At 41.1% G+C, this 24,188-nt stretch overlaps 7 protein-coding genes across 9 annotated transcripts; 6 read left to right on the plus strand and 1 right to left on the minus strand.

Moving 5' to 3' along the window:
• The first annotated feature begins 813 nt into the window (after positions 1 to 813).
• LOC132789099 (ubiquitin-conjugating enzyme E2-22 kDa) lies at positions 814 to 2,499 on the plus strand. 2 transcript variants are annotated; one of them, XM_060796876.1, is made up of 4 exons: positions 814 to 987; positions 1,042 to 1,196; positions 1,323 to 1,475; positions 1,529 to 2,499. In XM_060796876.1, exons 2-4 carry the CDS (start codon positions 1,134 to 1,136, stop codon positions 1,910 to 1,912), a joined length of 600 nt encoding a protein of 199 aa, XP_060652859.1. In that variant the 5' UTR covers positions 814 to 987; positions 1,042 to 1,133; the 3' UTR covers positions 1,913 to 2,499. The 2 variants fall into 2 exon arrangements, with proteins under 2 accessions (XP_060652859.1, XP_060652858.1); XM_060796875.1 differs by having other exon boundaries at positions 814 to 1,196.
• A 753-nt stretch (positions 2,500 to 3,252) lies between these two features.
• Positions 3,253 to 6,964, minus strand: LOC132789092 (SANT and BTB domain regulator of class switch recombination). Its single transcript, XM_060796862.1, has 5 exons — positions 6,078 to 6,964; positions 5,013 to 5,970; positions 4,151 to 4,373; positions 3,883 to 4,096; positions 3,253 to 3,820 (listed from the first exon to the last, which is right to left on the minus strand). Exons 1-5 carry the CDS (start codon positions 6,956 to 6,958, stop codon positions 3,412 to 3,414), a joined length of 2,685 nt encoding a protein of 894 aa, XP_060652845.1. The 5' UTR covers positions 6,959 to 6,964; the 3' UTR covers positions 3,253 to 3,411.
• A 126-nt stretch (positions 6,965 to 7,090) lies between these two features.
• On the plus strand, positions 7,091 to 7,985 carry LOC132789102 (small ribosomal subunit protein eS17). Its single transcript, XM_060796878.1, has 3 exons — positions 7,091 to 7,194; positions 7,431 to 7,582; positions 7,645 to 7,985. Exons 1-3 carry the CDS (start codon positions 7,192 to 7,194, stop codon positions 7,883 to 7,885), a joined length of 396 nt encoding a protein of 131 aa, XP_060652861.1. The 5' UTR covers positions 7,091 to 7,191; the 3' UTR covers positions 7,886 to 7,985.
• Positions 7,986 to 8,931: 946 nt separating this feature from the next.
• LOC132789101 (glycine cleavage system H protein, mitochondrial) lies at positions 8,932 to 9,952 on the plus strand. Its single transcript, XM_060796877.1, has 3 exons — positions 8,932 to 9,225; positions 9,340 to 9,618; positions 9,679 to 9,952. The coding sequence occupies exons 1-3, from the start codon at positions 9,096 to 9,098 to the stop codon at positions 9,777 to 9,779; spliced, it is 510 nt and encodes a 169-aa protein (XP_060652860.1). The 5' UTR covers positions 8,932 to 9,095; the 3' UTR covers positions 9,780 to 9,952.
• Positions 9,953 to 10,498: 546 nt separating this feature from the next.
• Positions 10,499 to 19,128, plus strand: LOC132789094 (acetyl-coenzyme A synthetase). Its single transcript, XM_060796863.1, has 6 exons — positions 10,499 to 11,110; positions 15,943 to 16,681; positions 16,761 to 16,915; positions 16,980 to 17,148; positions 17,759 to 17,948; positions 18,007 to 19,128. The coding sequence occupies exons 1-6, from the start codon at positions 10,800 to 10,802 to the stop codon at positions 18,453 to 18,455; spliced, it is 2,013 nt and encodes a 670-aa protein (XP_060652846.1). The 5' UTR covers positions 10,499 to 10,799; the 3' UTR covers positions 18,456 to 19,128.
• A 185-nt stretch (positions 19,129 to 19,313) lies between these two features.
• On the plus strand, positions 19,314 to 20,964 carry LOC132789098 (inositol monophosphatase 1-like). Of its 2 annotated transcripts, none has more exons than XM_060796873.1 (3): positions 19,314 to 20,058; positions 20,112 to 20,617; positions 20,668 to 20,964. In XM_060796873.1, the coding sequence occupies exons 1-3, from the start codon at positions 19,960 to 19,962 to the stop codon at positions 20,918 to 20,920; spliced, it is 858 nt and encodes a 285-aa protein (XP_060652856.1). In that variant the 5' UTR covers positions 19,314 to 19,959; the 3' UTR covers positions 20,921 to 20,964. The 2 variants fall into 2 exon arrangements, with proteins under 2 accessions (XP_060652856.1, XP_060652857.1); XM_060796874.1 differs by having other exon boundaries at positions 20,691 to 20,776.
• Positions 20,950 to 22,409, plus strand: LOC132789096 (inositol monophosphatase 1-like). Its single transcript, XM_060796865.1, has 3 exons — positions 20,950 to 21,351; positions 21,406 to 21,756; positions 21,810 to 22,409. The coding sequence occupies exons 1-3, from the start codon at positions 21,023 to 21,025 to the stop codon at positions 22,369 to 22,371; spliced, it is 1,242 nt and encodes a 413-aa protein (XP_060652848.1). The 5' UTR covers positions 20,950 to 21,022; the 3' UTR covers positions 22,372 to 22,409.
• Positions 22,410 to 24,188: the final 1,779 nt, after the last annotated feature.

A 24,188-nucleotide genomic window follows, 5' to 3' on the forward strand; every position in this document is an offset into this window, starting at 1 on the left:
CCCAGTAAACACAAACGAAGCGTACAAATAAACACAAACTGTTAAAGAAGTCGCCTGAAAAGCAACAAATGCTTCTTGACTTCCTGATAACGACTATGATAACATCTTAGTCACTGCTCTTCTGGCAAATTTGTAGCAGTCACTTTAAAATCGCCGCAACAAAGTTGTTTATTGGGTTATGTTCCGCGACTCAAAAGATGCCTACGCATAATTTTCGACATGTTTCTCATGTTTTGTTTTTGTTTATCCGAGTAGCAGACTCGATTTGAATATGTGTGTGAGACGCATAATTACCGATCTGTTTATATGTTATTCTAGACACTGTTGTTACCAAGCGGCCCACCCCATAGTAAAAAAATCAAAAAAAAAAAACTCGTGTTTTGTTTTTTGTTTATAAGACGTAAAACGAGTTTGGCATTAGCGAACGTAAGTGGAAACGGTTGCCAAGGCGGGTAACAGAAGTATCTACCTGAGGTCAAATGAAGTTCGTTTCTTTGCTGTACTGTTGTGCTCTGTGGATCAAAGGGATCAATGGGAGACCTTGAGCAAGTAATGGAAAATACCTTGACACAATCAAAACCAAACCAGTTTACACATAGCACTTTACTTAGACCGCATTATTGGCAGCTCCCGCGCACTTTTCAAATTGCTAATGCTGACGCTTTGCAACACCAAAACGGGTCAACATGCAAACGGTTAACAGCGCCGGCCTTTCAATGCTAACACATTTTTGTAGTGTTGTCTAACATATTTTGTTGCGATAACTTCTGGTCACACTGCTTAGCAGCTGACTGTCACTGGGTATCGATAGACTTACGGCAGCCCTGGGTTGTGTCGTGCGAAATTGTGTTGAGAAAAGTGCCAGTTTAATAAAAAAAAAAATTGAAATACTAAAGTGTTTCCCGTATTGTTTATTGTTTATTGTGCTGTCGCAAATGAATTTACGTCTAAAACGTTAACAAACAAGAAACAAAACGAGCGAACGTGGTAGAAACGTGCATTATTTTACGCAACGTTAAGAATAATAAACAACAACTGCAGCAGCACAAGAAGCAAGACCCTGCAGTAGTAGTAGAAGAAGAAGCAACAGTAACAAGAACAACAACAATTTAGAAGACACAAACATTATAATCATGGCGAACATGGCAGTATCACGTATCAAGCGCGAATTTAAAGAAGTAATGCGCAGTGAAGAGGTAAGTGCAACGTTCCCCCTTCCTCCCTTCTCCACCCCAGGTGAAGCCTCCTGCTGCACTTTGCTATTTTTTTTGCTTTTGGCGCTAAAATGATTTGGCGTTTTTTGTGTTTTTTCTTATCCGCAGATCGTTCAGTGCTCGATCAAAATTGAACTGGTTAACGATAGCTGGACAGAGTTGCGCGGCGAAATTGCCGGTCCACCGGACACACCCTACGAGGGCGGCAAGTTTGTGCTAGAAATCAAAGTGCCCGAAACATATCCTTTCAATCCACCCAAGGTAAAGTCTACAAGAATGTACAAGACACGCAGTTTGCTAATCTCTTTCGTTAGGTACGCTTCATCACACGGATTTGGCATCCGAACATTTCGTCGGTCACCGGCGCCATTTGTCTCGATATCCTCAAGGATAATTGGGCCGCTGCCATGACACTGCGCACTGTGTTATTATCGCTGCAAGCGCTGCTCGCCGCTGCCGAACCCGATGATCCCCAGGACGCTGTGGTCGCCTATCAGTTCAAGGACAAGCACGATCTATTTCTGCTCACAGCGAAGCATTGGACAAACGCATATGCTGGTGGTCCGCATACGTATCCCGATTGTGATTCAAAGATACAACGGCTCAAGGATATGGGCATTGATGAGCACGATGCGCGCGCTGTGCTCTCCAAAGAGAACTGGAACCTCGAGAAGGCGACCGAGTGCCTCTTCAGTTAGCTCGGCAAGCGAGCAATAAGAATAGAGGAAGAGCAGCATCAGCAGCGACAACAACAACAGCTAATAATAATAGCACCACAACAACAACAATAATATTTCTATTAGCCGAAGAAAAACACTCTGCAATCAAATTGAAAACAATCCAGAGAATCGAACATAAAACACCGCAAAACAAAAAGCAAAATTCTAGTAGAACATTTCACTACATTTTGAAAGAAGTTCATTTATTTATATACGATTTCCCTTTTATTGCCATTTTTATTCAAAATTTTCCTATTTTATTTTTCGGCTTCTTCCGGTTCTCACTTCTCGCACAAGATTTCCAGAACAAAAAAAACTTGTCTGCCACTTTTTGGAATTGAATTTAAAACTGATCTTGAATAAAAAGTGAGTGCCGGAATTAGCCGCTCAAATGATATCCTTTATTATATATCCTTTGTGCAGTGCATCACTCTATTGTGTAACGTGTTGCGTATTCCTGCTACAGGTTGAGCCTAAGGCCCCCGATATTTGATTATGTTATTGTAATAGTAGAACCCTGGGTTCCGTTTTGTGCATCCGCATTTATTGTTAAGCAAGAAAATGAAGCAACAAACAAAAAAACTTAGTAAACACTTTTCAACACTTTGCAATTGATCATACAAGATGATAATTCTATTTGTATTTCGGTTTAATTTATATGTCAAACAAAAAACAAAGAAAAAAAAAGAAATGAAGTACGAAAACGATAATTAATTTTAAATATAAAAAAAGAAATTGTAAATTGCGTTAAGTTAAATAATAAACAAATATTAAGAAATGCAAAAAGAACGAACTTTAACTATACTATGCATAAATACTATATAAACAGCTCTATAATTGAACTTTGTGTAACTCACAAGTTAATTGCACAAATGTTGTGAAGTTTTCAGGAAACATTCAGTATATGGTAATATAAATAAGAACTTTGCATTTCTATATATGCAATCATAATATCTGGTGGTAAACTAAACTAAACTATACAGTATATATCGTTTATATGCAAGTGCACAAATGTAAAATGAATTTTAATAATTGCAACTATGCAGAAAATAATTCAGCACGTTGTCAGTGCTTTTTAAAACCAAGTTAAAGAATAATTTTCTTACTACTCTCTTGCCCTCAACTAATTTACATTAATTTAACTCAATTATAGTCTTAAAATAGATCATATTCCTTTTACATTAAAGCAAACATTTATCGAGCAATTTCAGCTTTAATGAAAACTGAATTTAAAAATCAATAATTTGTGCCTTTAAATTAAAATTGCAATACATAAAGTCGATATATACTTTAAAGATTCCTACGACAACAACACTAGATTACATTATGCAACACACTACGAGTTGCGCGGTTATATTTGCGACTAAAACATCTAAAAACACATTACATCAATTTGGTTTGCCTCTTGTTGCATTGAGTTTTAAATACTACCACTAATTATTGTTCTACATTTCGCTAGGTGTTGCTACCAATCATCTCTACTTGTGCTTCTGCTTGGACAACAACGAGGCACCCGAACCACAAGCCATGCCACCAACTGTGGCGCCTCCGCCGCTGTACAGATTCTGATTGCTGCTGCTGTTGCTGCCCAGCGCTGCGTTGCCATTATTAGCGCCCATGTTGCTGGTGACATTGCCACCGCCGCCCGATTGCAGATTGTGATTGCTGTGACGTTGCTTGAGCATCTCCTTCCACTCGGACTCCAGACGCACATAAGTGCCTCCCAAGGGTTGTGCATTGTGCACCAGATTCTGATCGGAGCCTGTTTTCTTTGTCACATAGCTGGCCACCTGTTTCATGATCTTCTCCTCAAAGTCACGCTGATGATCCTGATTGCTGCGCGCCGACAACTCGCCAGACCAAAAGCGACCAGACACTGCAGCGGGTCTATAAATCATAAAAGAGAAATAATCAATATTGGAGTAAAAAGTTTTGAATTGCTTCTTCACCGTTTGCGTTTCTTTTTGCCGCGCGTTTTGCGGGGCGGCGGACGATGATCCGACTCGCAGCCATCGCTACTCGAGGTGAACTCGTCATCGACTAAAGTATTACGTATGCGTGGACGCGAACTGCGAGTATCCTCCGAGCTGGTCGATGTTGTCTCCGATTCGGTGCTCGTATCGATCTCATAGCGACAGCGACGACTCACGCGATGATTGGTCACTGCAAGCGACAAGTTTTGTTAGCAGTTTTTTATTAAATCAAAGCACAACTCACTGTCCATGCACAGCTGCGGCAGCAGTCCTTGGCGACAACGTTGTGGGGTCAAAGAGATGCCCAGCCAGTTGGGACTTATTTCTCCAGCGGCAGCCAGCTCTTGCATGTGCAACGGCGGCTGCTCGCACAGCGCGTAGTTTTCGCCTACGAGTTGTGCAATTGTCAATATTGCGCGCTCCCGATCGGTGTCAACGAGCACGCTGTGCTCTCGAAATTGGCAGCCCTGAAATCGGAGAAGAAATTAGTATTAATCAAGTTATAGACAGCAGTATTGAATAATCAGCTAAATTTGCAGGAATGAGTTTATATAGTTATTACTAAAAGTATACAAATTTGATACTGACCTTTAAATTAAAGTTGCCAATATGAATTTTCTTACTTCTCACTAATCTAAACTATATATATATATAACCAGAAATCTGAGCTACATAGCATTGTAACATTGTAAGAGCATTGTGAAAAAGTTTCATGTGTTCAGCTCTTATAGTTTCGGTGTTAGAGGTTATACAACAGACGGACAGACAGAAAGCCGGTTAGCTGCATTTAATGCTTTACATTACCATTACTCTTGTTTAAACTAGTTTTTGACAATTACAAGAGTTTTCCCTAATGTTGATAGCCTCAGCTTTTAGAGTCTCCATACTTATAGATACGGACAGACAGAAAGCCGGATGACTGAATTTCGCTTTTGTGCTCACAAAACACTCTCTTAAATTACGTTGTTTAAATAAAAACTCTTCTGCTTAACTTTGTTAGCTGCAACTTTTACAAACTCTGTGATTTAGACGCTTAAACAGACGGACAGACAGAAAAACATTGTTTTTAGTAGAGACCTAAAACTGTTCAACCGCGTTAAACTCACATTTGGACCCGGCAGCGTTTCGTAACGAAATGCTTGTTGATTACAGCACGCATAGCGTCCTGCTGGTCCTGCCATGCGTCCCTCAATCTCTGGTCCCAGAAAGTTGGGCGGCTCCGGATGATAGCGACACCAGTTCATCTGGTAAACAGGAAAATGCGCCTCGCACGAGCAGCAATAGAGATAATGACAATGTCCCCAGAGCTTCCAGTAGACTTTGCGCCACGACTTGAGCTCCTTGAACAGTTGGAGCACATAGACATTCAGATCCCAGTTGGTGTCGCGCACATGCGAGCTAATCAATTGTCCCCAGCGATTCAGGCGAATGTTGCTGGGAATGCAGTTTACATAGGACTTCATGGTGTTGGTGACGCAGCGACAGCAACGCACACAACGGAACAATCCCGAAATGCTGTAGAAATGTCCGCGCAACACTTCCGCATCCGGTTCACACAGACTCTGAATGAGCTTTGTCCACAAACGCGGTGTGACACGCTCCTTCTTATCGCGCACCATTTCCAGTTCCAGATTAGTGAACATGGCAGCCAGACGACTAACGAGTGCATCATTCAAACACGATAGATTCGTTGAGGTGCGTACCACCTCACTGAGATGGGCATGGCAAAAGGCCAAACACTCTAGGAGCAGTGGCTCCATTTGCAGAAAGCTTGCGGATACCAAAATGGGCACCACATTGTTGCCATCGAGTTGGGGTTCAGCAGCAAAGCTGCTTTGTCCAGGTGCCGCCAACTCTTGACTCTGAGCACTGTGCTTGATCCACTTCATCAGCCAGTCGAAGATTTGGATGTCGCAGTGCACCGAAATATCCATTTCCTCCAGACGCTGGCCAGCGGTGACATCGGCAAAGTAGCCCATCTTGCTAATGAGCAAACTCTGCGGGCAACTAAAGTCGCGGGAGGTGTTCTTCACCTCGTCGCAGACGTGGATGACGACCTCGGGTCTGCAAGGCATTAAAACGGATTAGGAAGCTACAATAAATGTTCTTTGAAATGTAAATTTATCATTCAATATTTAAGAGTAAATCAAATAGTTTCCATAACGACTTACTCCTTTTTCTCCTGACGTGCATGCTTGCTGTCCTTGGCCAGCAGCAGCGACTTGCGTCGCGCAGTTGCATTCGTTGTTGCCCCTTTGCCGCTCTGCTCCTTTACCAAGGCACGGACCATGCCATTGCTGGCGCTGCTGCTGCTGTTCGAGTCAAGAGTCGCCTCGCGGCTCTCTCGAGGCGAACTTCCGCTGGGCGAGCTCGTCACACCCAAGTCAGGCTTCGATGATGCCACAGCGTTGGAGTTGGAGCTGGACGCCTCCGGCTTGAGAGGCTGCTGCTGTTGCAGCTGTTGTTGTTGTTGTTGCTTAGCTAGCTTGGCGCGTCCGCTGTTGGTGAAGGCAACGGGCAGCGGCATTGGGCAAATGAATGAGAGCACTGAGTCCAAGACGCCCTCATTGATCACATAATCCAATTGCTCGTTGAGCTTGGGATGCAGACCACGTGGCGTGTGGACATGCGAGGAACGTGCCGTGGATTTGTGCTCCATTAGCAGACTGCTGCGACTACTGCTGCTGCTGTTCTCATTGGTGGCGTGACGATGTGGCCGCTTCAAAGCGAGCAATTCATTTACCAAAGGATTTTCGGCCAAACTATTGAAATCGAATTCGTCCTTTTTCGCATTTCGCTTGGCGACTGCGACGCCCGCGGCGCTTTCGGCTGGCGGCACGGGCTCCCGGTTGTGTGGCTTATTGTCCGCTTTTGCAATCATCTCGTTAACGTGACATGAAAGTTTTAAAAATTCAAGAAAATCATTTAAACTGATTTGAAAATCATTCCCGTTTCCGGCACTTGAAGCTTGCTGTTGTTGCTGATCATCTGTATTTGAGCTGGATGCTGCACCTCCAGCAGCTTCTTCATCATTGTTATGCGTTTTTTCCATTTTAATTGACCCACTTTTTAGGAAAAGAAAAATAATAATAATATTTGCACTGTTTTTCCGTTACTTTGACGACAGCGGTGCTTCTTCTTCTTCTGCGTGTTGTTTGCCATTCACAACGCTTACGGTCGTTATTTTACCAACAGCACAAATGCAACCCTGCTCGCGCATTCACACAAAATGCTGTCATTTTGACAGCTACCACTTTCTGTTCTTTTCCGGTATCAACGTTCGCAATGGTGGGTGTCCGATAATCAAAACTCGCAAATAAAACTAAAATTATCAATGCAATCACTGCGCTAAAGCCACAATTATGTGAAATAAAATGTGAATAAATATGCGTGGCGCCCAAGCGCAGTGAAATTTCATGGCGCACAACCATTGAAATGACTGAAAACATTGATTGTTTATGTGCGACATTGAAAGAAAGCCGCCGCCAAAAAAAATAACTAATGATGTGTTTTTTAAACTCTAGGGTCGCGTCAGAACCAAGACAGTGAAGAAGGCCGCCAAGGTCATCATCGAGAAGTACTACACTCGCCTGACGTTGGACTTCCACACCAACAAGCGCATCTGCGAGGAGGTTGCTATCATTCCCACCAAGCCCCTCCGCAACAAGATTGCCGGGTAAGTTGTATTTATCGTGCATCTCAGTAAATTTGTATTAATTTCGATTATCATTTGGATAGCTATGTTACCCACTTGATGGGCCGTCTGCGTCACTCTCAGGTGCGTGGTATCTCCATTAAGCTGCAGGAGGAGGAGCGTGAGCGTCGTGATAACTACGTTCCTGCTGTGTCTGCTCTGGAGCAAGACATCATCGAGGTCGATGCCGATACCAAGGAGATGTTGAAGCTGTTGGACTTCCACAACATTCGTGGCCTGCAGCTCACCGCGCCCAGCACCAACAACTATGGACGTCGCAATTAGGTTTTAATCGGGAATCAACAAGGACGGTAGATGATGTTGTTGTCATTTTAAGCACACACGACGGCGCTTTTTTTGCTACAATATATAAAACACAAAAAGATTTGCTTTGCATTTTCGTTGGCACAGAATAAACATTGTGTTGTGAGATGCAAAACTAAAAAACTCGATTATTGTCTTGATATAATCGGGTATTATAAAAGACATCAAGAAGCATCTATTATTGAACAAAATTAATAACCGAGGCGATATAACCAGCAATCCGTCTGCCCGCATTAAATCAACTTTCAATACCGGAGACTTCAAGAGCTAATCTTACCGGCAATATGAATCTCTTGCCCTTATGCAGATTTAGTAAAAGAATTTGACCTCGTATGACTACTTAAAATTGATGCTATATTTTTTAAAGATGTCCAGTTGTCGAAAAGTTTGGTATAGGATTCGGAGTCTTCCTGCAATCATTTCAACTCAAATTTTAAAAATTATTTTTCTGTATTCTCAAAGAACTGTATTAAGTCCAAGTTCACCGTTGTAGGAATTAATGAATAATTGGATAAGCAATTGATTTTGTACCATAATTTAGCAAAAATGTGAATCTTTTTGGCATTGTCTTCAAAATGCCTATTTTTATTAGCGCCCAATGTTTAAATTCAAAATACGTAGTATTTACTGCGCACTACGTTACGCAGTTTGATCTTACGTAACGCAGATCGAACATATTGTTCTGCAGCCCTGACGTGACGACCTCGATATTTGGTCACACCTCGGCAAACAAAACAACTTTCAGAAATCCTCAATTATGAATAAAGCGTAGGTTAATTCTTGGATCTAATAGCAAATACATTTTAAATAAAATGTGGTGGCTCTAAGAAACATTTACGTTTGCAATAATATATAAGGTTGAAGGAATTTTAAAATCATCAACGTATTGATGAACGATTAACATTGTTATCGACGCGCCTCCACCTAGTCGTAGGTCAGCAAAAGTTCAATAAAAAAATAAATAATATAAAAATTGATAAGCCGGTCGACGGGCGGTCGAATACGACATCAGATTTCGACTTTGGGCTACAATCATTAGCTGTCCGTGCGTAAAACGTCGTGTGTTCGCTTTTCCTTTGCTCACTTCAGTTCGAGACGTGCTCTGGAGAAGTTGCTCCCTTGGGCGAGATTTGTTTAGTTAGAGCAAATAAAATACAAAGTGCAACGGAAAATGGTTTTCATAACAAAACTTGCACGTGTTGTTGGTGCTCAGACTGCACGCCAGCTGCTCTCCAAGCCACAGTCTATGACAGCATCATCACAGTGGCGTAGTTTTCACGTCAGCTGCTTGCTCAACGCAGGTAAGGAAGAAGAAGAGATGCATTTATGCAACCACTGTCAACTACAGTTGGGAAGCCTCTGCAACAGGTTGATTTAAATGTAACGATTTTATTTTTTTTTATTTGTATGGATAGAACGTCGCTACACAGACAAACATGAATGGGTGGAACTGTTGGAATCGAACAAGGCTGTTGTAGGCATCTCCAGCTATGCACAGGAAGCGCTGGGTGACGTTGTCTTTGCTCAGCTGCCGGAGCCAGGCACAGAACTGAAACAAGATGATGAATGCGGTGCTCTGGAGAGCGTAAAGGCGGCCAGTGAGGTTTATTCACCAGTCAGTGGCAAGGTGACGGAAAAGAACGCACAAGTGGAGGATTCACCTGCCTTGGTCAACACTAGCTGCTATGAGAAAGGTAAGATTCCGTCATCAATTTTGTTTATACCTGTTAACTAATGATTTCGTTTTAACTAAGGTTGGCTCTTCAAGGTTGACCTGAAGAATCCGGATGAATTCCAGAAACTCATGACTGAGGAACAGTACAAGACTTTTTTGAGCAGCAGCGCTGATCACTAAAACGACGAGTTATGAAAACTCCAGACAATGTTATCTCACTTTTACACACACACACACATCAGACTCATCTTTCACACAGACAGAAATAATCCACATTGTTGTCGCATTTGGATTTCGTTCGTTAACACGCTTTTAAAAATAAACTGAAAAGCCAAATATTACACTTAAGACAATCACCAATCGTTGCTGATTTTGACCTACGGGTGCCACTGTCGTTGCCCCCCACGAAATCGTTACGGCGGCGCCAGATAAGAATACGCAAGCAACAAGAGAGCGCAAGTAACAAGCGAGCGCAAGTAACCAAAGAGAGCAAGCAATGAGAGAGTATGAATGAGAGCACATGTGAGTGTCAAATTGAAAACACTCAAAACTGACTCAATTGGATCAGCAGCGCCGTCGCTGCGACGGACAGTGGAAATATTTGTTGCTGAGGCTGCAAAATGTCACCTGATTAATATGTGCATTCAACGCACTTGTTTCAGCAGAAGCCAGCACGCCCTTTTAAGTCCGTCGTCTATCTGTCTGTTAAAGCGATAAGGCGATTTTGATGGGCCAATTGACTATCTGTCTGTCTGCTCTGCGGCTGTTGCTATTGTCAGCCCATAGATTCCTGATAAGCGCGCTACCAATTTGAACTTGACGGCGCGTCGCGCGCAGCGTTCGGCTGCGTCGAAAGCTCTACGAGCAAAAAAAAAGCTCCGCCGAATGGCAAAAGCTTGACGGCGCACGAGCGTTTCGCTCAGTGCTCAAATAGAACTCGAAACGTGCGGTTGGCCCTATTCAACGACCGTGCGTCGCGGCAAATTAGAACAACAAACCAAAAGCATTTGTTCAACACATTCATACACAACTACACTCACACACACAGACACTCGGAACGCTCGCTCGATACGCAAACAACAGAAAGACAGGGGCAACAAAAATCGCTGCATGAGCGAAAGGATAATTGTGAATAAAAGCGAAATATAACGAAATATCAACTAACCACCACAACCAACGTTGTAGTTAGCCAGTCGCAAAATGCCAACGGAAAAATCAATATACAATCCGAATCCGGCAATTAGCCAAAACGCGTACATATCCAGCTTCGAGGAGTACAAGAAATTCTACGATGAGTCCTTGGAGAATCCTGCAGAGTTCTGGTCACGCGTTGCCAAGCAATTTCACTGGGAAACGCCCGCCGATCCCGCGAAATTCTTGCAATACAATTTCAACATCTCCAAAGGACCCATTTCCATAAAATGGATGGAGGGCGCCTCAACGAACATTTGCTACAATCTCTTGGATCGCAATGTTCGCAACGGACTCGGCGATCAAATTGCCTACTATTGGTAAGCACAATATACTTTCTTCGCTCATCAGTTGGGTAGGTCATCAGGATAGTAATAATAATAATAATAACATAAAAGGACAATAACGTATTGATTTTCCCTGTCGTCTTACGTTGCGATTACGAAACCCAGTCGTGACGTTGTCACTGGTTCAACTTTCATCGTGAGTGCGCAAGGCACAAAAACAGATGTTTTCTCCAAGTTAACTATGAGGCAAGGGGTGGTGCTTCTCTTACTCACTTCACCTCACCTTGCACTTACTCTCACTACCTATGTCTTTCTCCTTCTCGCACTCAAGGACAACACTTCGCTTGTTTCTTGAGAGCTTCTGCATTTCAAAAACACAAAAAGCTGACAGCAGCTGACTCTGAATTAATTGCGGCACTGCATGAATTTTGTGTTGTTGTGCTTTGGGGGAGGTCAATGTCAAGAGGGGCCCTGACCAGGTCAAATAAACTATTAAATGCGTGTTTAGAAAATACTATAGATATATTATAAAATCTGCATATGCTTATTCTGTGTACTTTGTTCAAAGTTATCGCGAGTGCAGAGCAAATTATCATATTTACTTTTTTGTTGTTTTGTTTTCCACGCGCTCTGTTTTTAAGTTTTTAACGATGCTACCGCCCTTTAGATACATAAAAGTTAAAACACCTTTTCAAATTTAAATTGTAAATGTACTCTTACGGAATTTTACGGGCAAAAAAATATTACACAATTTTTTTTCCCACACTACACTTGCTTGCTTGTCAATTAAAAATTTGTAATCAGAAATATAATATATGGATGCTATCTCTATTAGTCAGGTGCTTTAATGGAGTGCCTCCTTCAGATGGTCGGATTGGTTGTTAAATGCGTTTTAAATAATTTGTTTGTATAGTTTGTGGATTGTGTTTGTCTTTCATGTTTATTATTGTATTATTGTTGTTGATGGCAGAATTCAAATCACTGTCAATGTCTGTTCGTCACAAAAAAGAAATGTTAAACAAAATGTTAATGTGATAATCTGTGGGGTTATCAGTGCAGTTCAGCTTTGGACGCGTGCGAAAATAATACAAATAGTGAATAGCATAGGAAATAGCCAGGTAAATGAAAGGCAAATTTACAAGGTCAAGCTCAAGCACAAACGGATTCTGCAAGTGTTTAACAGCTGTTACACACACTTTACAGAGTTGAAGCATGCAATGCGCAGTCAAGTGTTAACAGCTGTTAAAAATTGAATTTTTTGTTTTGCTCAAATCCCAAAAGCCAATATACGGACCAAAGTCGAGATAAGATAAACCCGGCGCAGCGCCAAGCAATTTGAACGTAATGGGGAATAATTAACACAACAGATAATACGTAGTCGACATTGTCGCCGTCAGCAATAAAGTTTTGAGTGAAGGCAAAAGCAAAGCAAAGCAACCCAAATAGCCAAAATCTTTATATGAACCTTTTACTGGACAATAAAAACGAAAAAACCTATACAATAAGTATGTGTGTTGTTTATATATTATACTTCGTATGTACGTATATAGCACCTGTGCACATTTCTTTATACTAAAATAAACAGATACCAAAAATCGATTATGTAAGCAGACTGGGCGACGGATTGAACCAATGCGCACAAAGTGTTTATTCAAATTAAGTTCGATTTCCTACGTACGGAATTACGTTAAATATTTCGCGCTTTAATGTGTGTCAAAGCAGACGGCGTCGACAACAGAAACCAGCGTGTGAGCTTTAAGTGAACAACCGTTTAGTATGACAAGCTTTTCGCTTGAGACACGCACACACATACAGAGAGACATCATAACACAGCTTCCGCAACCTGTGCTTGGCTTACTACAGTTTTGAATGCACTGAATGGCCCAAGCAGAAATCACGCGATCACAAAACATCGTCTGATTCACTCACAACCAATTAGAGAGCATTATTTTCAACCACTCTACGCCGGCTAACTGTGTGTGTCGCTGTGTGTGTGAGTGTAAAAGAAACGAAAATATTGTTAATGCTGACACACCTCAAGCAAGAAAAAAAAACAAGCAACCCTAAACTGAAGAAACAATCAGCATGTCATCGTGTGCATTTTGTTATCATTTTTGCAACGAACATATGCTTTTGTAATTGAGACTGAAATCGATTTGTAATAGCCCTGACCGCATTTATATTTTTGTTTATCTTTTTATTTTTGGGGCTTGCTATTATTCACTTTATGCAAATACATAATAAAACTTCACAAAGACAAAATTTCAAACTTTGCTTATAAATTAGTGTCTGCAGTTTGTCTAGCCAAAGATCATACGATGTTGCTGTCAAACTGTGTAGGGCAGTAGCCAGACACACAGACGACGCTTTCTAAAAGCTTTGGCCAACTTTAAGGTCTCACTCTACGCAACAACAACAGTACAACACAACAACACGACAACAACAAATGAAAACATTCGATGCGATTTGTTCGAAACACGCGAATCAACAGCTGTTTAGATAAGTTTAATGTTTTTTTCTGTGGTTTTGCTTTGCTGTTGCCGGTTGCTGTTGCTCACATGATTGTATTCCTCCTCCTCTCACAAGTAATAATCGCCTTAAATAGCAGCAGTAGACGTTAAAATTGTGATATTTTTGATTTTTGATAAGCGTGGCGTGGCCACGCGTCTGTCTGCTGCTTCAATCACCGGTCAAGATCAGGAGGTGTTTCAATGATTATGTATATAATATTGAGTTCGTTTCCAGGGCAGCATGGAAATTTTCATGTCTAGCGGTTTTTTTTTTCGATTCGTTTCGTTTCCCCAAAATAAATAGATTAGATCTAGCCGACAAGTAATTGTTGTACTTCAAGTGGCGAGAGGTGAACGGAATTAAAAAAAAAAAGCACTTCATTTTTAGTCAGCGTCGTCTGCATGGGAAAAGTCGCGCCATCGAACAACACGCCGCCGGCTGCTAAAGCTCATAATTAGTCATTTGTTGTGAATGTGCAAAACAGTTTGATAAGCACAACGTGCTCATAGTAATAACTCACAATCGCTCTTTAACTGTAAGCACATACAGAACTATGCAAAGTGAATGCGGGAGCGAGAGAGTAAGCATGACTGACCATCATGATTTGTTATTGCCTTGGCCTTGAATAGTGCGAGTAACTGCTTAACAGTGCTGTTAAGTTTAAACTTAACAGCAACTGCAACTGTACAGATTGGGGTTGCTTAAAAGCGGATTTCTTATATACAATTTATTTTTAACATCTTACTAATTTATAATACAGGCATTTCGTGTGAGTTGACAAACATTTCGTAACCGCAACGCACATTGTGGGCCACTCATCAGCGTATCATACATAATAGCCGAAAGTCGTGTACTTTGGTACTCGCGCTATGGCGATGTCGAAATGTGACTAAAAATAACTGCAGAGATACGTCACGATTTTGGGAACCGTTTGTTTTTGTTGTGGACTATTCCCGATTTTCTTCAATGGCCTCGAATAAAGCAAACTGTTTATGAACTTGACTAACTAAATCGAAAATCTTATCGCTTGCAAGTGTGACAAAACCCAACTTGACATTCAATCAATGATATACAACATTTACTATATTTATTGTTTTGGGTTTTCTTTATGGGTTTGCGCACTGTTAATCATCCAATCAAGTGACCTAGACAAAGAACTGCAACTGCACACAGTTTTGCTTTCTCAAATGTCCTTCAATAAATCAACAATATCCGTTCTATAAGCTGTCACGATTTCGTATGATACGAGAGTTGTGCACAATTCTACGTTTAGTTTGTATTTACTTTGCAATCAATTATACAATAACATGTTCAGTGGAAACATACACAGTTATCGTTAGCATTAAATGAACCAACAAATTAGATCAGTCGAGTGAAGCAATTCGAGCGGGGAAATTTAACATTTTACTCATATACGAGTTTAATAATTATAATTTGACGCCTTTTTTTAATGCACACATGTTGTTTCGGGGTGATAATGAAAGTTGATTATATACTTTGTATATAGATTTAACAGTGTCGCATTTTCAACTTAATTGGTTTTAATTTAGGAATGTGAACTCTCCAAGTAATTTAAACTTTAGAGATACACGGGTTAAGTAGTTTAAATAAAACGTAAATAAAAGATAACTAAAATAAGAAAAAATAACAAATCAAATAAAATTAAATAAATTGATAAATAGGCAAGATCAGATTGTGATTCAGATTAAAGACGATTAAATAGACAAGATGCGATTAAGATTAAGATTAAAAAGTATTATATATATTCTATGTTCACAAATAAATTATATAAGAGAATTCATTGTATAATACAGTTATATAATGTTTCAACAAAGCGAAAGAATATTATATGCTGAAATTATTTGCAATAATTATTTAGCTGAATTGATAAGTCTACTCAACCCATTACTTATTCAAGACACTGTTCATAAATAATAGATATAGATATAGATACTATAGAACGTCGGCGTTGCAGCTGTTTGACTTTTGTTGCCGTTGGCTTTTCAGCTGTTCTGTTGCCAAGTTGAGAACAAAAGAGAGAGGCGCCACTTGAGCTTGAGGGACAAGTGCTCCCACCCACTTCTCTTCTCTGCTTCTCTAAAACAAATCGGCAAATTATGTTGCAAATTCAAATTAAGTCGCCTCGCGACAATTAGGAAGTCACGAATTTGCCATAATAAGTGATCCAATTGCGAGTTGAGCGAAAGGTGGGCGACTTACAAGTATTGTCATCGCGATCGCGATCGCCATCGCTATTCTCTTCTTATAATGGGCACATTGCCAAACAAGATGCATAATGGATTTAAATTGTGCGTGTTCCTCATTTCTTGATGTTCTTTCTTACTTCTTTGTAGGGAGGGCAACCACCCCGATGATTATTCCCGTGGTCTCACGTACCGCAAACTCTTGGAGGAAGTCTGCCGCTTTGCTAACGTGCTGAAGGATCATGGCATCAAGAAGGGCGATCGTGTCTCCATCTACATGCCCATGATACTGGAGCTGCCCATTGCCATGTTGGCCTGCGCTCGCATTGGAGCTGTGCATTCAATTGTGTTTGCTGGCTTCTCACCCGATTCGCTGGCGGAACGAATGTTCGACTGCAAGGCCAAGCTGTTGATCACAGCCGATGGCGCTTGGCGTGGCGAGAAGCCACTCTACCTGAAGGCTCTCTGCGATACTGCGTTGGAGAAGGTCGAGGAGATGGGCCACTCGGTGGAGAAGTGCATTGTGGTGTCGCATTTGAAGCGTGTCACACCCTGCCAGGAGAATCATGTGGAGCAGGATATACCGTGGACAGATGATCGCGATTACTGGTGGCACGAGGAGATGGAAGACAAAGAGCCAGCCTGCTATCCCGAATGGATGGATGCCGAGGATCCGTTGTTCATGCTCTACACGAGTGGCTCCACTGGCAAGCCGAAGGGTGTTCTCCACACCACAGCTGGATATTTGCTCTATGCTGCGACCACATTTAAGATTGTCTTTGACTACAAACCCGGTGACATTTACTGGTGCACCGCTGATGTCGGCTGGATCACTGGACATACCTACGTCGTGTACGGACCACTGGCCAATGGCGCCACTTCAGTTATTGTGAGTAACCGCAAATGAGTCAAGTTTTATCATATGTGCTTAACTAATTCCGAGCTCATTGCCCTTTCGGTTCACACAGTTCGAGGGAACCCCCTTCTTTCCGGGCAACGATCGCTATTGGAGCGTCATTGACAAGTACAAGGTTACCCAGTTCTACACCGCACCAACAGCCATTCGGGCGCTCATGAAGTTCGGCGAGGCTCCGGTGCTTAAGCACAATTTGAGTGGACTCAAGTAGGTTGCGTTTATTACGCATTAATATAACAATTTAACCAATGCAATTTCATTTAATTTGCAGAGTGCTCGGCAGTGTGGGTGAACCCATCAATCCGGAGGCTTGGTTGTGGTACTATCGCAACATTGGCAAGGAGCAGTGCTCCATTGTGGACACATTCTGGCAAACGGAGACTGGCGGTCATGTCATCACGCCCCTGCCAGGCGCCACGCCTATGAAACCGGGATCAGCTGTAAGCAACATTTCAATCTGTAGAGAATGGATTTAATTGTAAAATGTATAAAGAATGAAGCAGCTCGATAGGATATTTCCGTCTGTCTGTCTGAACGCTTAAATAACGAATATGAACTAAGCGCCTTTTAAAGTTATAGACAGCAAATTTGATGATACTTCAAGTATTACACAACTTATATTTATTTTAATATTACTTGTATAAATTATTGGACATTTTAAATGATCTAATAAGTAATGTAAACAAGCTATGAATATTACGGATCAACTCGATCTGATATTTAAGTTTATGTTAGCTTTCACATTTGATAGATAATTTGATTAGTTTTTGAACATTTACATAATTTTCAGAAATATTTGCAGAATCTCCTATAATTTGACCGGCCCTCTTTTCTCCCTTCTCAATTTAACTAAATGGATTAGCAATCTTTATACTCAAGCTATAAATAAGATTAGCAAGCGATTTAAACAGATTAAGATCAGTTATTCAATCAACAATTTAATAGGTCAAAAATCAGATTACTTTGCTCAGACGTCACAAATTAGAATTGCGAATTAATGGCTTACGTATATTGATTATTATACAATTTGTATATTCATTCACTTTACAGTCATTCCCCTTCTTTGGCGTCAAACCAACGCTGCTGGATGAGTGCGGCATTGAGATCAAAGGTGAAGGTGAGGGATACTTAGTGTTTTCGCAGCCCTGGCCGGGCATGATGCGCACGCTGTACAACAACCACGAGCGCTTCGAGGACACCTATTTCTCCAAGTTCCCTGGCTACTATTGCACCGGCGATGGTGAGTTGAAAATACTTCGCAACTCTTCACTATATTTATAATTAATTTCACTTTCTAGGCGCTCGTCGCGATACTGATGGTTACTTGTGGATCACTGGCCGTGTGGATGACATGTTGAACGTGTCGGGACATCTGATGTCCACCGCCGAGGTAGAATCTGTGCTCACCGAGCATCCACGTGTTGCCGAATCCGCTGTTGTGTCGCGTCCGCATCCGGTGAAGGGCGAATGTCTTTACTGCTTTATCACACCCAATGAGAACGAACCCTTCGACCAGAAACTGATCTCGGATCTGAAGAAGATGGTGCGTGAACGCATTGGACCCTTCGCCATGCCCGATGTCATCCAGAATGCACCTGGTTTGCCCAAGACACGCTCCGGCAAGATTATGCGTCGTGTGCTGCGCAAGATTGCCGTCAACGATCGCAATGTGGGCGACACTTCGACGCTAGCTGACGAAATGATTGTGGAGCAATTGTTTGCCAATCGTCCAGTCGAGGCCAAGTAAATGTATGGGCGGCTCTTATGGATTTTCTTGGATTTGCTTCTGGCTTCTGGAAGAGTTCTTCTACTCTTCACGCGGCTCTGCTGCAATCATCTAATACTTAGCCATAGTTAACTGCGGTCGCGTTCTTTTCTTTAGGCTGACCCAATTGGGAACAGTTTGAATCACGTAATTACGTGTCTTGTAAATCTCCTCCCCCTCTCCCTTAAAAATCATTCTATATATACCTATTATATATATATAACATATATATTTAAAACGTAACTCTGTTGGCCCTGCATCCGGGCTTGCAAATCACATTCTATTTAGTTGTTAAGTGTGTAAGTAACAATTGATAATTTGTTGAACTTTGAAAATAATGCACCCATTTATTTGATATTTTATTGTCAGTCAATGTTTGTGTGTGTGTGTGTTTCCTATATAGTACATCATATATAGTAATACTATATATAGAGATATCGTACTCGTAGTTAACCTTTATGCTGACGCACGCACTTCTTTCTAGTTTTCCAGTTCATTTGTTTCTTTGTTGTAGTCTTAGCTTAAGTTGCTAAATTCGTTGTGATACAAATTTAATTATTAATTGATTATGTATGTATTTTTAGTAGAATTGATATAAACAAACAAAAAAAAAACATGAAAAAACAACAACAAAATATATACACAATTGCAGTAATATATATTTCTTCACCAACAAAACAAAACAAGAACAACAAAAAAACCAAAATACATTTCACACTTTTCTTTCTGTTTCGTTCACATTCCCATACTTTTTCTCTGTAGTTCTTTAGCTGTTGCTTTCATTTTCCCGTAGTAACGCTCTTAACTAAATGGAACACGTAAGTCCGGATGTGATCATGATGATAAGATGCAATCAAATCGATCTGAATTTTTGGGTTTGTTTTGTGTTAGTTTTGTAAGTCCTGGAAACGATACATATCAATGTGGCATATTAATGCTTATCGACATTCCTAAATACTAATTTGATATACATATATAAATATTTAATCAACATATTATAGAGTATATATACAAGCGTATATATTATATTTATCGAGAACTACACACTGTATAAAGGTGTTATATGGTCGAAAAAAGACTTCCGCAACGTAAACATATCATTGAAAGTTACTGCTGCAAAAACTAAAAAAAAACATATCTTAATTGTTAGGCCCGTTTCACGGTCTTATACCGACCACATATAGTATTGTATTGTTGTTGTTAGCGTTATCAACGTTAAAGCTAGAGATTTATCTGAGAATTTGAATATGGAACGTAGTGCTTCGTTGACTTATTGCTAAGACATCATTTACGACGATGTCTTTGTCTGATTGTAAAAAAGCTGCTTAGTGAAATTACGATGATGAATACAATTAGAGATATATATTTATCGAATCATATTCTATATATATGTATATAAAATAAAGTTTATTGTTTCAATGTGTTTGAATCGGCAAAAACATTTTTTCCAACTCATTTTCTTTTTCAGTCATTTTGAAATTTCGAAATGTGCAAATTTATGAGAACTTTCAGCAGACAGTTCTCAACGCTAGATGGCGCCACGGTGTGCCAGCTCATCAGTCGGTTGAGTCAAGAGAGTAGCAAGGTTTTCCTTTGTTGTTCGTCAAACTGATTCTTAATAAAGTGAAGTTCCTTTAGATAATGCTGAAGGCGTTAAATAAGCGAATGGAATACACAACCAAGAAACATTCACGGGATATATTAACAAAAGCTGACAAAGCGGTGGAGCGTTTGCTAGTCTCTGGCATTCGAAAAGAATTCCCCGAACATCAAATCATTGCAGAGGAAGGCACTGAGGGAGTTTCTAAGAGCAAGCACTTAACAGCTGCCCCTACTTGGATCATTGATCCTATCGATGGCACCATGAATTTCCTACACGGCTTTCCTTATTTTTGCACCTCGATTGCATTTTATGCGGAGAAGCAGGCGCAGTTCGGTTGGATTCATAATCCGCTGCTCAGGCAGACTTATGTAGCTCAAAGGGGAAAAGGATTTTTTTTTTTCAATGATCAGCGCATGCAGGCGAGCAAACAGCGGGATCTAAAGAAGTCGCTCATCTTTGTAGAATGGTCGTTGAAGCGGAATGAAGATCACGTCAATGTGGCCATGGATAACATGCTGAAACTGCTGCCCATTGTGCATGGGTAAGTTGGAATTGAGAAACTGTTTGCGAAGTTAAGGAATCTTCTCTTAGCATTCGCTCGTTGGGATCGACAGCATTGAATATTGCTCAAGTGGCGACTGGAGCTTGTGATGCTTACATACAATTTGGTCCACAGATTTGGGACACGGCAGCTGGAGTGTTGATGGTGCGTGAGGCAGGAGGCGTTGTCCTTGATCCTTGTGGCGGAGAATACGATCTGCAATCGCAGCGACTGTTGGCAACATCAACTGCTGAATTGGCCGAGCAATTGATACCAATGTTGACTCAAGTGTTTCCTGATTAAATAAATCGCAAAGCTTTCATTGATATAGTACTCAAACGTTATTAGATCGATGTAGGAATATTATTGTTATTTTTTTTTTGGATTGTAGCGCAAACAAAATTAATGCAGAAGCTCATCAGGTCTTTGCTGTTGGGCTTCGGTTCCAGCAAGAGCAGCTCTCCTCCGCCTGCTGCTGCTGCCAGCATTGCAGGCACTTCGGAGAAACAGCCGAAGAAAAGGAAATCCTCGGGTGATAAATTTGACATGGATCAATGTTTTGAAGTAGGTCTGAAGAGCAGCGAACGTGTGGCCACCAAGTTGATGGAGGCGCTTAAAAAGGAAGTTAACAATGAGGTAAAGCCTGCTAAACGAATGCGAATGTTTACAAAATGGAATAGTCGGATTGAGGATATGCTGATTAAGGACATTTCCAAGCAATATCCCACACATCTGTAGGTTGCATTTCGGTGCACATGGTGCTCAGCTAATCTCCATTTCCCTCTCAGCTTTATCACCAAGAATAGACACAAGAATCGTGAAGCAGTTAGCTTAACCGATGATCCCACCTGGTTTATTGATCCCTTGGGTAGCAAAACGAACTTTGTGCACGGTTTTCCCTATGCCAACATCAATCTAGCTTTCTGGCTGTTAAAAAAGCCCAGATTTGGCATCGTTTGGAATCCATTGCAGGATGAATGCTACACAACACGCACAGGCTTTGGCTCCTTCATGAATGTGAATACTTTGCAAGTCAGCAACTGTAGGAAATTATCCGAAGCCCTGGTCATGTGCGAGGCGAGAACTAAGGTTACTTTTGATTCGAAAGAAATTAGAAAGATAGCACATCAAGTAAATGAGTAAGTTATTAGTTTGGGTCCTCCGTAATCATTCAATCATTTTACTATCTTAGACTGCGAAGCTTGGGCAGCAGTTCGATGAGCATGTGCATGGTGGCCCAAGGATACGCCGATGCCTACATTGACTTCAACTGTGGCAGCTGGGACTTGTCGGCCACCATGCTGCTGGTCAGGGAAGCGGGTGGCATAGTCTGCGATCCTTCGCTGAAACCCTTAGATTTAATGTCTCGACGAGTCTTATGCGCTGCCACACAAGAGTTGGCTGAGGAGTTGGCAGCAGTGCTCGCTTTCTCAGAGGAGAAGGATGCTCCAAAGCTTAGTGAAGTCCCGCAGCTTGATGAAACTGTGCAGAAACTTGGTTTGGGTGAGAAAAGAAATACTAAGGAAACGGGTAAAACGCAAAGTAAGTACCAGGAAAGGGAAGGCTTAGACAAAAAGCCCAAAGAATTCTCCCGCCCAAGAATGGTTTATGTCCTACCCAAGTTGACTACAGAATTTCAATCGCCCTCGATGAAATTCTCTGGATATCCTAAAGCTGCACCAACGGACCGAAGAAAGTTTGTAAGGAGCTATCCTACAGATCCAAATTTACCGGGTCAAGGTAGCATTTTCTAGAAAGCTTTGTATATGTCTGTGTATATTGTGAGGTAGTTGTCTAAATTAAAGTTGCAAAAAAAAAAAACATCTGATTGTCACAAATCAAAGCATCAGCTGATGCGCCAAAGCCTTAATTAAGTTGGCAACTCCACTTAGCATAGTTCAACTGTTGAGTTTATCGAACGGGTAGTAAGTATCGCCTTGATCCACACAGAGATGCTTTGAGTACTCACTAAGGGCAGCCATCTTCACTTATGCACTTTTTTTTCACTGAGAGCATTATTACATCAGACCAAAAATTTGCAAAGAAAAATTGCAAAAATAAATTTAAAATAATACTGCAACCAAGAAAGGAAAGCCAACAATTTTGGCATCCAAGGTTTTCTTTTGTCGCCAACTTGATTGGCCGGCTCTAATAGAGAATTTAGAATTGCTAAATTTTCTCTTTGCCACTGATTGGTAAGTAGTGTCCATCTGATTAGACCTTGCAGTAAAAATGCTATTTTATGCAGCTTATTGGCCATACCTCTGGCAATTGCACCCGCTAGACCCTCCTTAGAGTGGAATAGGTGTTGCACATTGCGATCCTCGTCTCCCCTTTGTTGAACAAGTGCAACTAGTGAAGCGCACGCGGATATTCACCCTAACCTGCAAGCCTAAGGGAGTTTTGGGTGAAGGCGGCGAACCTCGCTGCAAACAACCGGCTAGAGTGGGAATAAGGCGATAATCTTGCGGCAGCGAATCTTCGCTGCAGATTATCAAACGGTATTCGATAGCGGCTAAGCGAAGGCGATACTAGAGACGTTCAAAGGAGCGTAGATCTTCCGGCGAGAGATCTACGGCTCCACACAAAACCCGCCAGCACCATCTGCATTGGATTGTTTTCGTTCGTAAAATGCACTAAAAGTGCCAACATGGTTTGAATACTTGAAAAATTAAATTGAATTTGTAAATAGTACTTGTCAGATCAACTAACTCATTTTTTCGACTTTTCACACAGCCAACATGGGTACATAGGGATTGATAGCCTGATAACCATAACCTTTTATCATCTTTAACAGCTATCATCAACAATCATATATGCTACGACGGATTCATCGGTTATCAGGCCTGCTAACTTCGATGGAAAGTGCGTAAGTACGGCATAGCCGTGACTGTATTTATAGTTGATTGGGGTTGTGATTGTGAGGCTTTCAATTCCGTGTGTTCCGTGTTGGTATATTTTTCGTATTATTAAGTCATGAAGACAAATATTTAAACAAAACAGATTAACGTAACGATAAATAATAGCTCGATAAATCAAGCACTATTGTTAATTAGAGATAATTTTTATAAACAAAATGAAGTATGTGTATTAAAATACTGAATATTATGGAGAAGAAAACAATGAGGCGTTAAACTTTTAATTTTGATTGGGCACTAGATGTGCGAGCGTTTGAGATAATGCGAAATGAGTACTGTCCCTCTCCCTGGTATTACACTCTGTCTACACTTTAATTTATGATGACTTACTACCCAGTCGAAGCCAAAGACCCACCCCAGCCCTGAACTGAGCCGGCAAGTTAGCTAGACAGAGTAGGCTTAGATGAGTAGAACCTCGTGGTGTTCGTCACATAATTAAATGGCGCCCAACTCGTGAGGCCTATGGAAAATGTGCCCCAAAATAAACATTTCCTCATCAAACTATTCATTCTTTTTATTGAAAACATAGATGTATGAATTTTCTGCCTTCTGGATTGGCTGTTTACTGATGAGAACGTCGGAAGCAGACCAGGCGAAAAGAACATACATAGCGGATTCATTAATTGATAGTGTTATCAATGAATTAAACCTGT

Source organism: Drosophila nasuta, chromosome 3, assembly GCF_023558535.2.
Source record: "Drosophila nasuta strain 15112-1781.00 chromosome 3, ASM2355853v1, whole genome shotgun sequence".
NCBI classification, from domain to species: Eukaryota; Metazoa; Arthropoda; class Insecta; order Diptera; family Drosophilidae; genus Drosophila; species Drosophila nasuta.

Excerpts from the sequence above, each read along its gene's own strand:
- LOC132789099 (XM_060796875.1), top strand. The coding sequence starts at position 1,134 with ATGGCGAACATGGCAGTATCACGTATCAAGCGCGAATTTAAAGAAGTA. Across the intron at positions 1,197-1,322 it reads AAGTAATGCGCAGTGAAGAG|ATCGTTCAGTGCTCGATCAA; the intron begins GTAAGTGCAACG and ends TCTTATCCGCAG. Across the intron at positions 1,476-1,528 it reads ATCCTTTCAATCCACCCAAG|GTACGCTTCATCACACGGAT; the intron begins GTAAAGTCTACA and ends CTCTTTCGTTAG.
- LOC132789092 (XM_060796862.1), bottom strand. The coding sequence starts at position 6,958 with ATGGAAAAAACGCATAACAATGATGAAGAAGCTGCTGGAGGTGCAGCA. Across the intron at positions 4,097-4,150 it reads GCCGCAGCTGTGCATGGACA|TGACCAATCATCGCGTGAGT; the intron begins GTGAGTTGTGCT and ends TGTCGCTTGCAG. Across the intron at positions 3,821-3,882 it reads GGCAAAAAGAAACGCAAACG|ACCCGCTGCAGTGTCTGGTC; the intron begins GTGAAGAAGCAA and ends TATGATTTATAG.
- LOC132789102 (XM_060796878.1), top strand. Across the intron at positions 7,583-7,644 it reads CTCCGCAACAAGATTGCCGG|CTATGTTACCCACTTGATGG; the intron begins GTAAGTTGTATT and ends TCATTTGGATAG.
- LOC132789101 (XM_060796877.1), top strand. The coding sequence starts at position 9,096 with ATGGTTTTCATAACAAAACTTGCACGTGTTGTTGGTGCTCAGACTGCA. Across the intron at positions 9,226-9,339 it reads CAGCTGCTTGCTCAACGCAG|AACGTCGCTACACAGACAAA; the intron begins GTAAGGAAGAAG and ends TTGTATGGATAG. Across the intron at positions 9,619-9,678 it reads CACTAGCTGCTATGAGAAAG|GTTGGCTCTTCAAGGTTGAC; the intron begins GTAAGATTCCGT and ends GTTTTAACTAAG.
- LOC132789094 (XM_060796863.1), top strand. The coding sequence starts at position 10,800 with ATGCCAACGGAAAAATCAATATACAATCCGAATCCGGCAATTAGCCAA. Across the intron at positions 16,682-16,760 it reads ATGGCGCCACTTCAGTTATT|TTCGAGGGAACCCCCTTCTT; the intron begins GTGAGTAACCGC and ends CGGTTCACACAG. Across the intron at positions 16,916-16,979 it reads CACAATTTGAGTGGACTCAA|AGTGCTCGGCAGTGTGGGTG; the intron begins GTAGGTTGCGTT and ends TTTAATTTGCAG.
- LOC132789098 (XM_060796873.1), top strand. The coding sequence starts at position 19,960 with ATGTGCAAATTTATGAGAACTTTCAGCAGACAGTTCTCAACGCTAGAT. Across the intron at positions 20,059-20,111 it reads TGAGTCAAGAGAGTAGCAAG|ATAATGCTGAAGGCGTTAAA; the intron begins GTTTTCCTTTGT and ends AAGTTCCTTTAG. Across the intron at positions 20,618-20,667 it reads CTGCTGCCCATTGTGCATGG|CATTCGCTCGTTGGGATCGA; the intron begins GTAAGTTGGAAT and ends ATCTTCTCTTAG.
- LOC132789096 (XM_060796865.1), top strand. The coding sequence starts at position 21,023 with ATGCAGAAGCTCATCAGGTCTTTGCTGTTGGGCTTCGGTTCCAGCAAG. Across the intron at positions 21,352-21,405 it reads AAGCAATATCCCACACATCT|CTTTATCACCAAGAATAGAC; the intron begins GTAGGTTGCATT and ends TTTCCCTCTCAG. Across the intron at positions 21,757-21,809 it reads ATAGCACATCAAGTAAATGA|ACTGCGAAGCTTGGGCAGCA; the intron begins GTAAGTTATTAG and ends TTACTATCTTAG.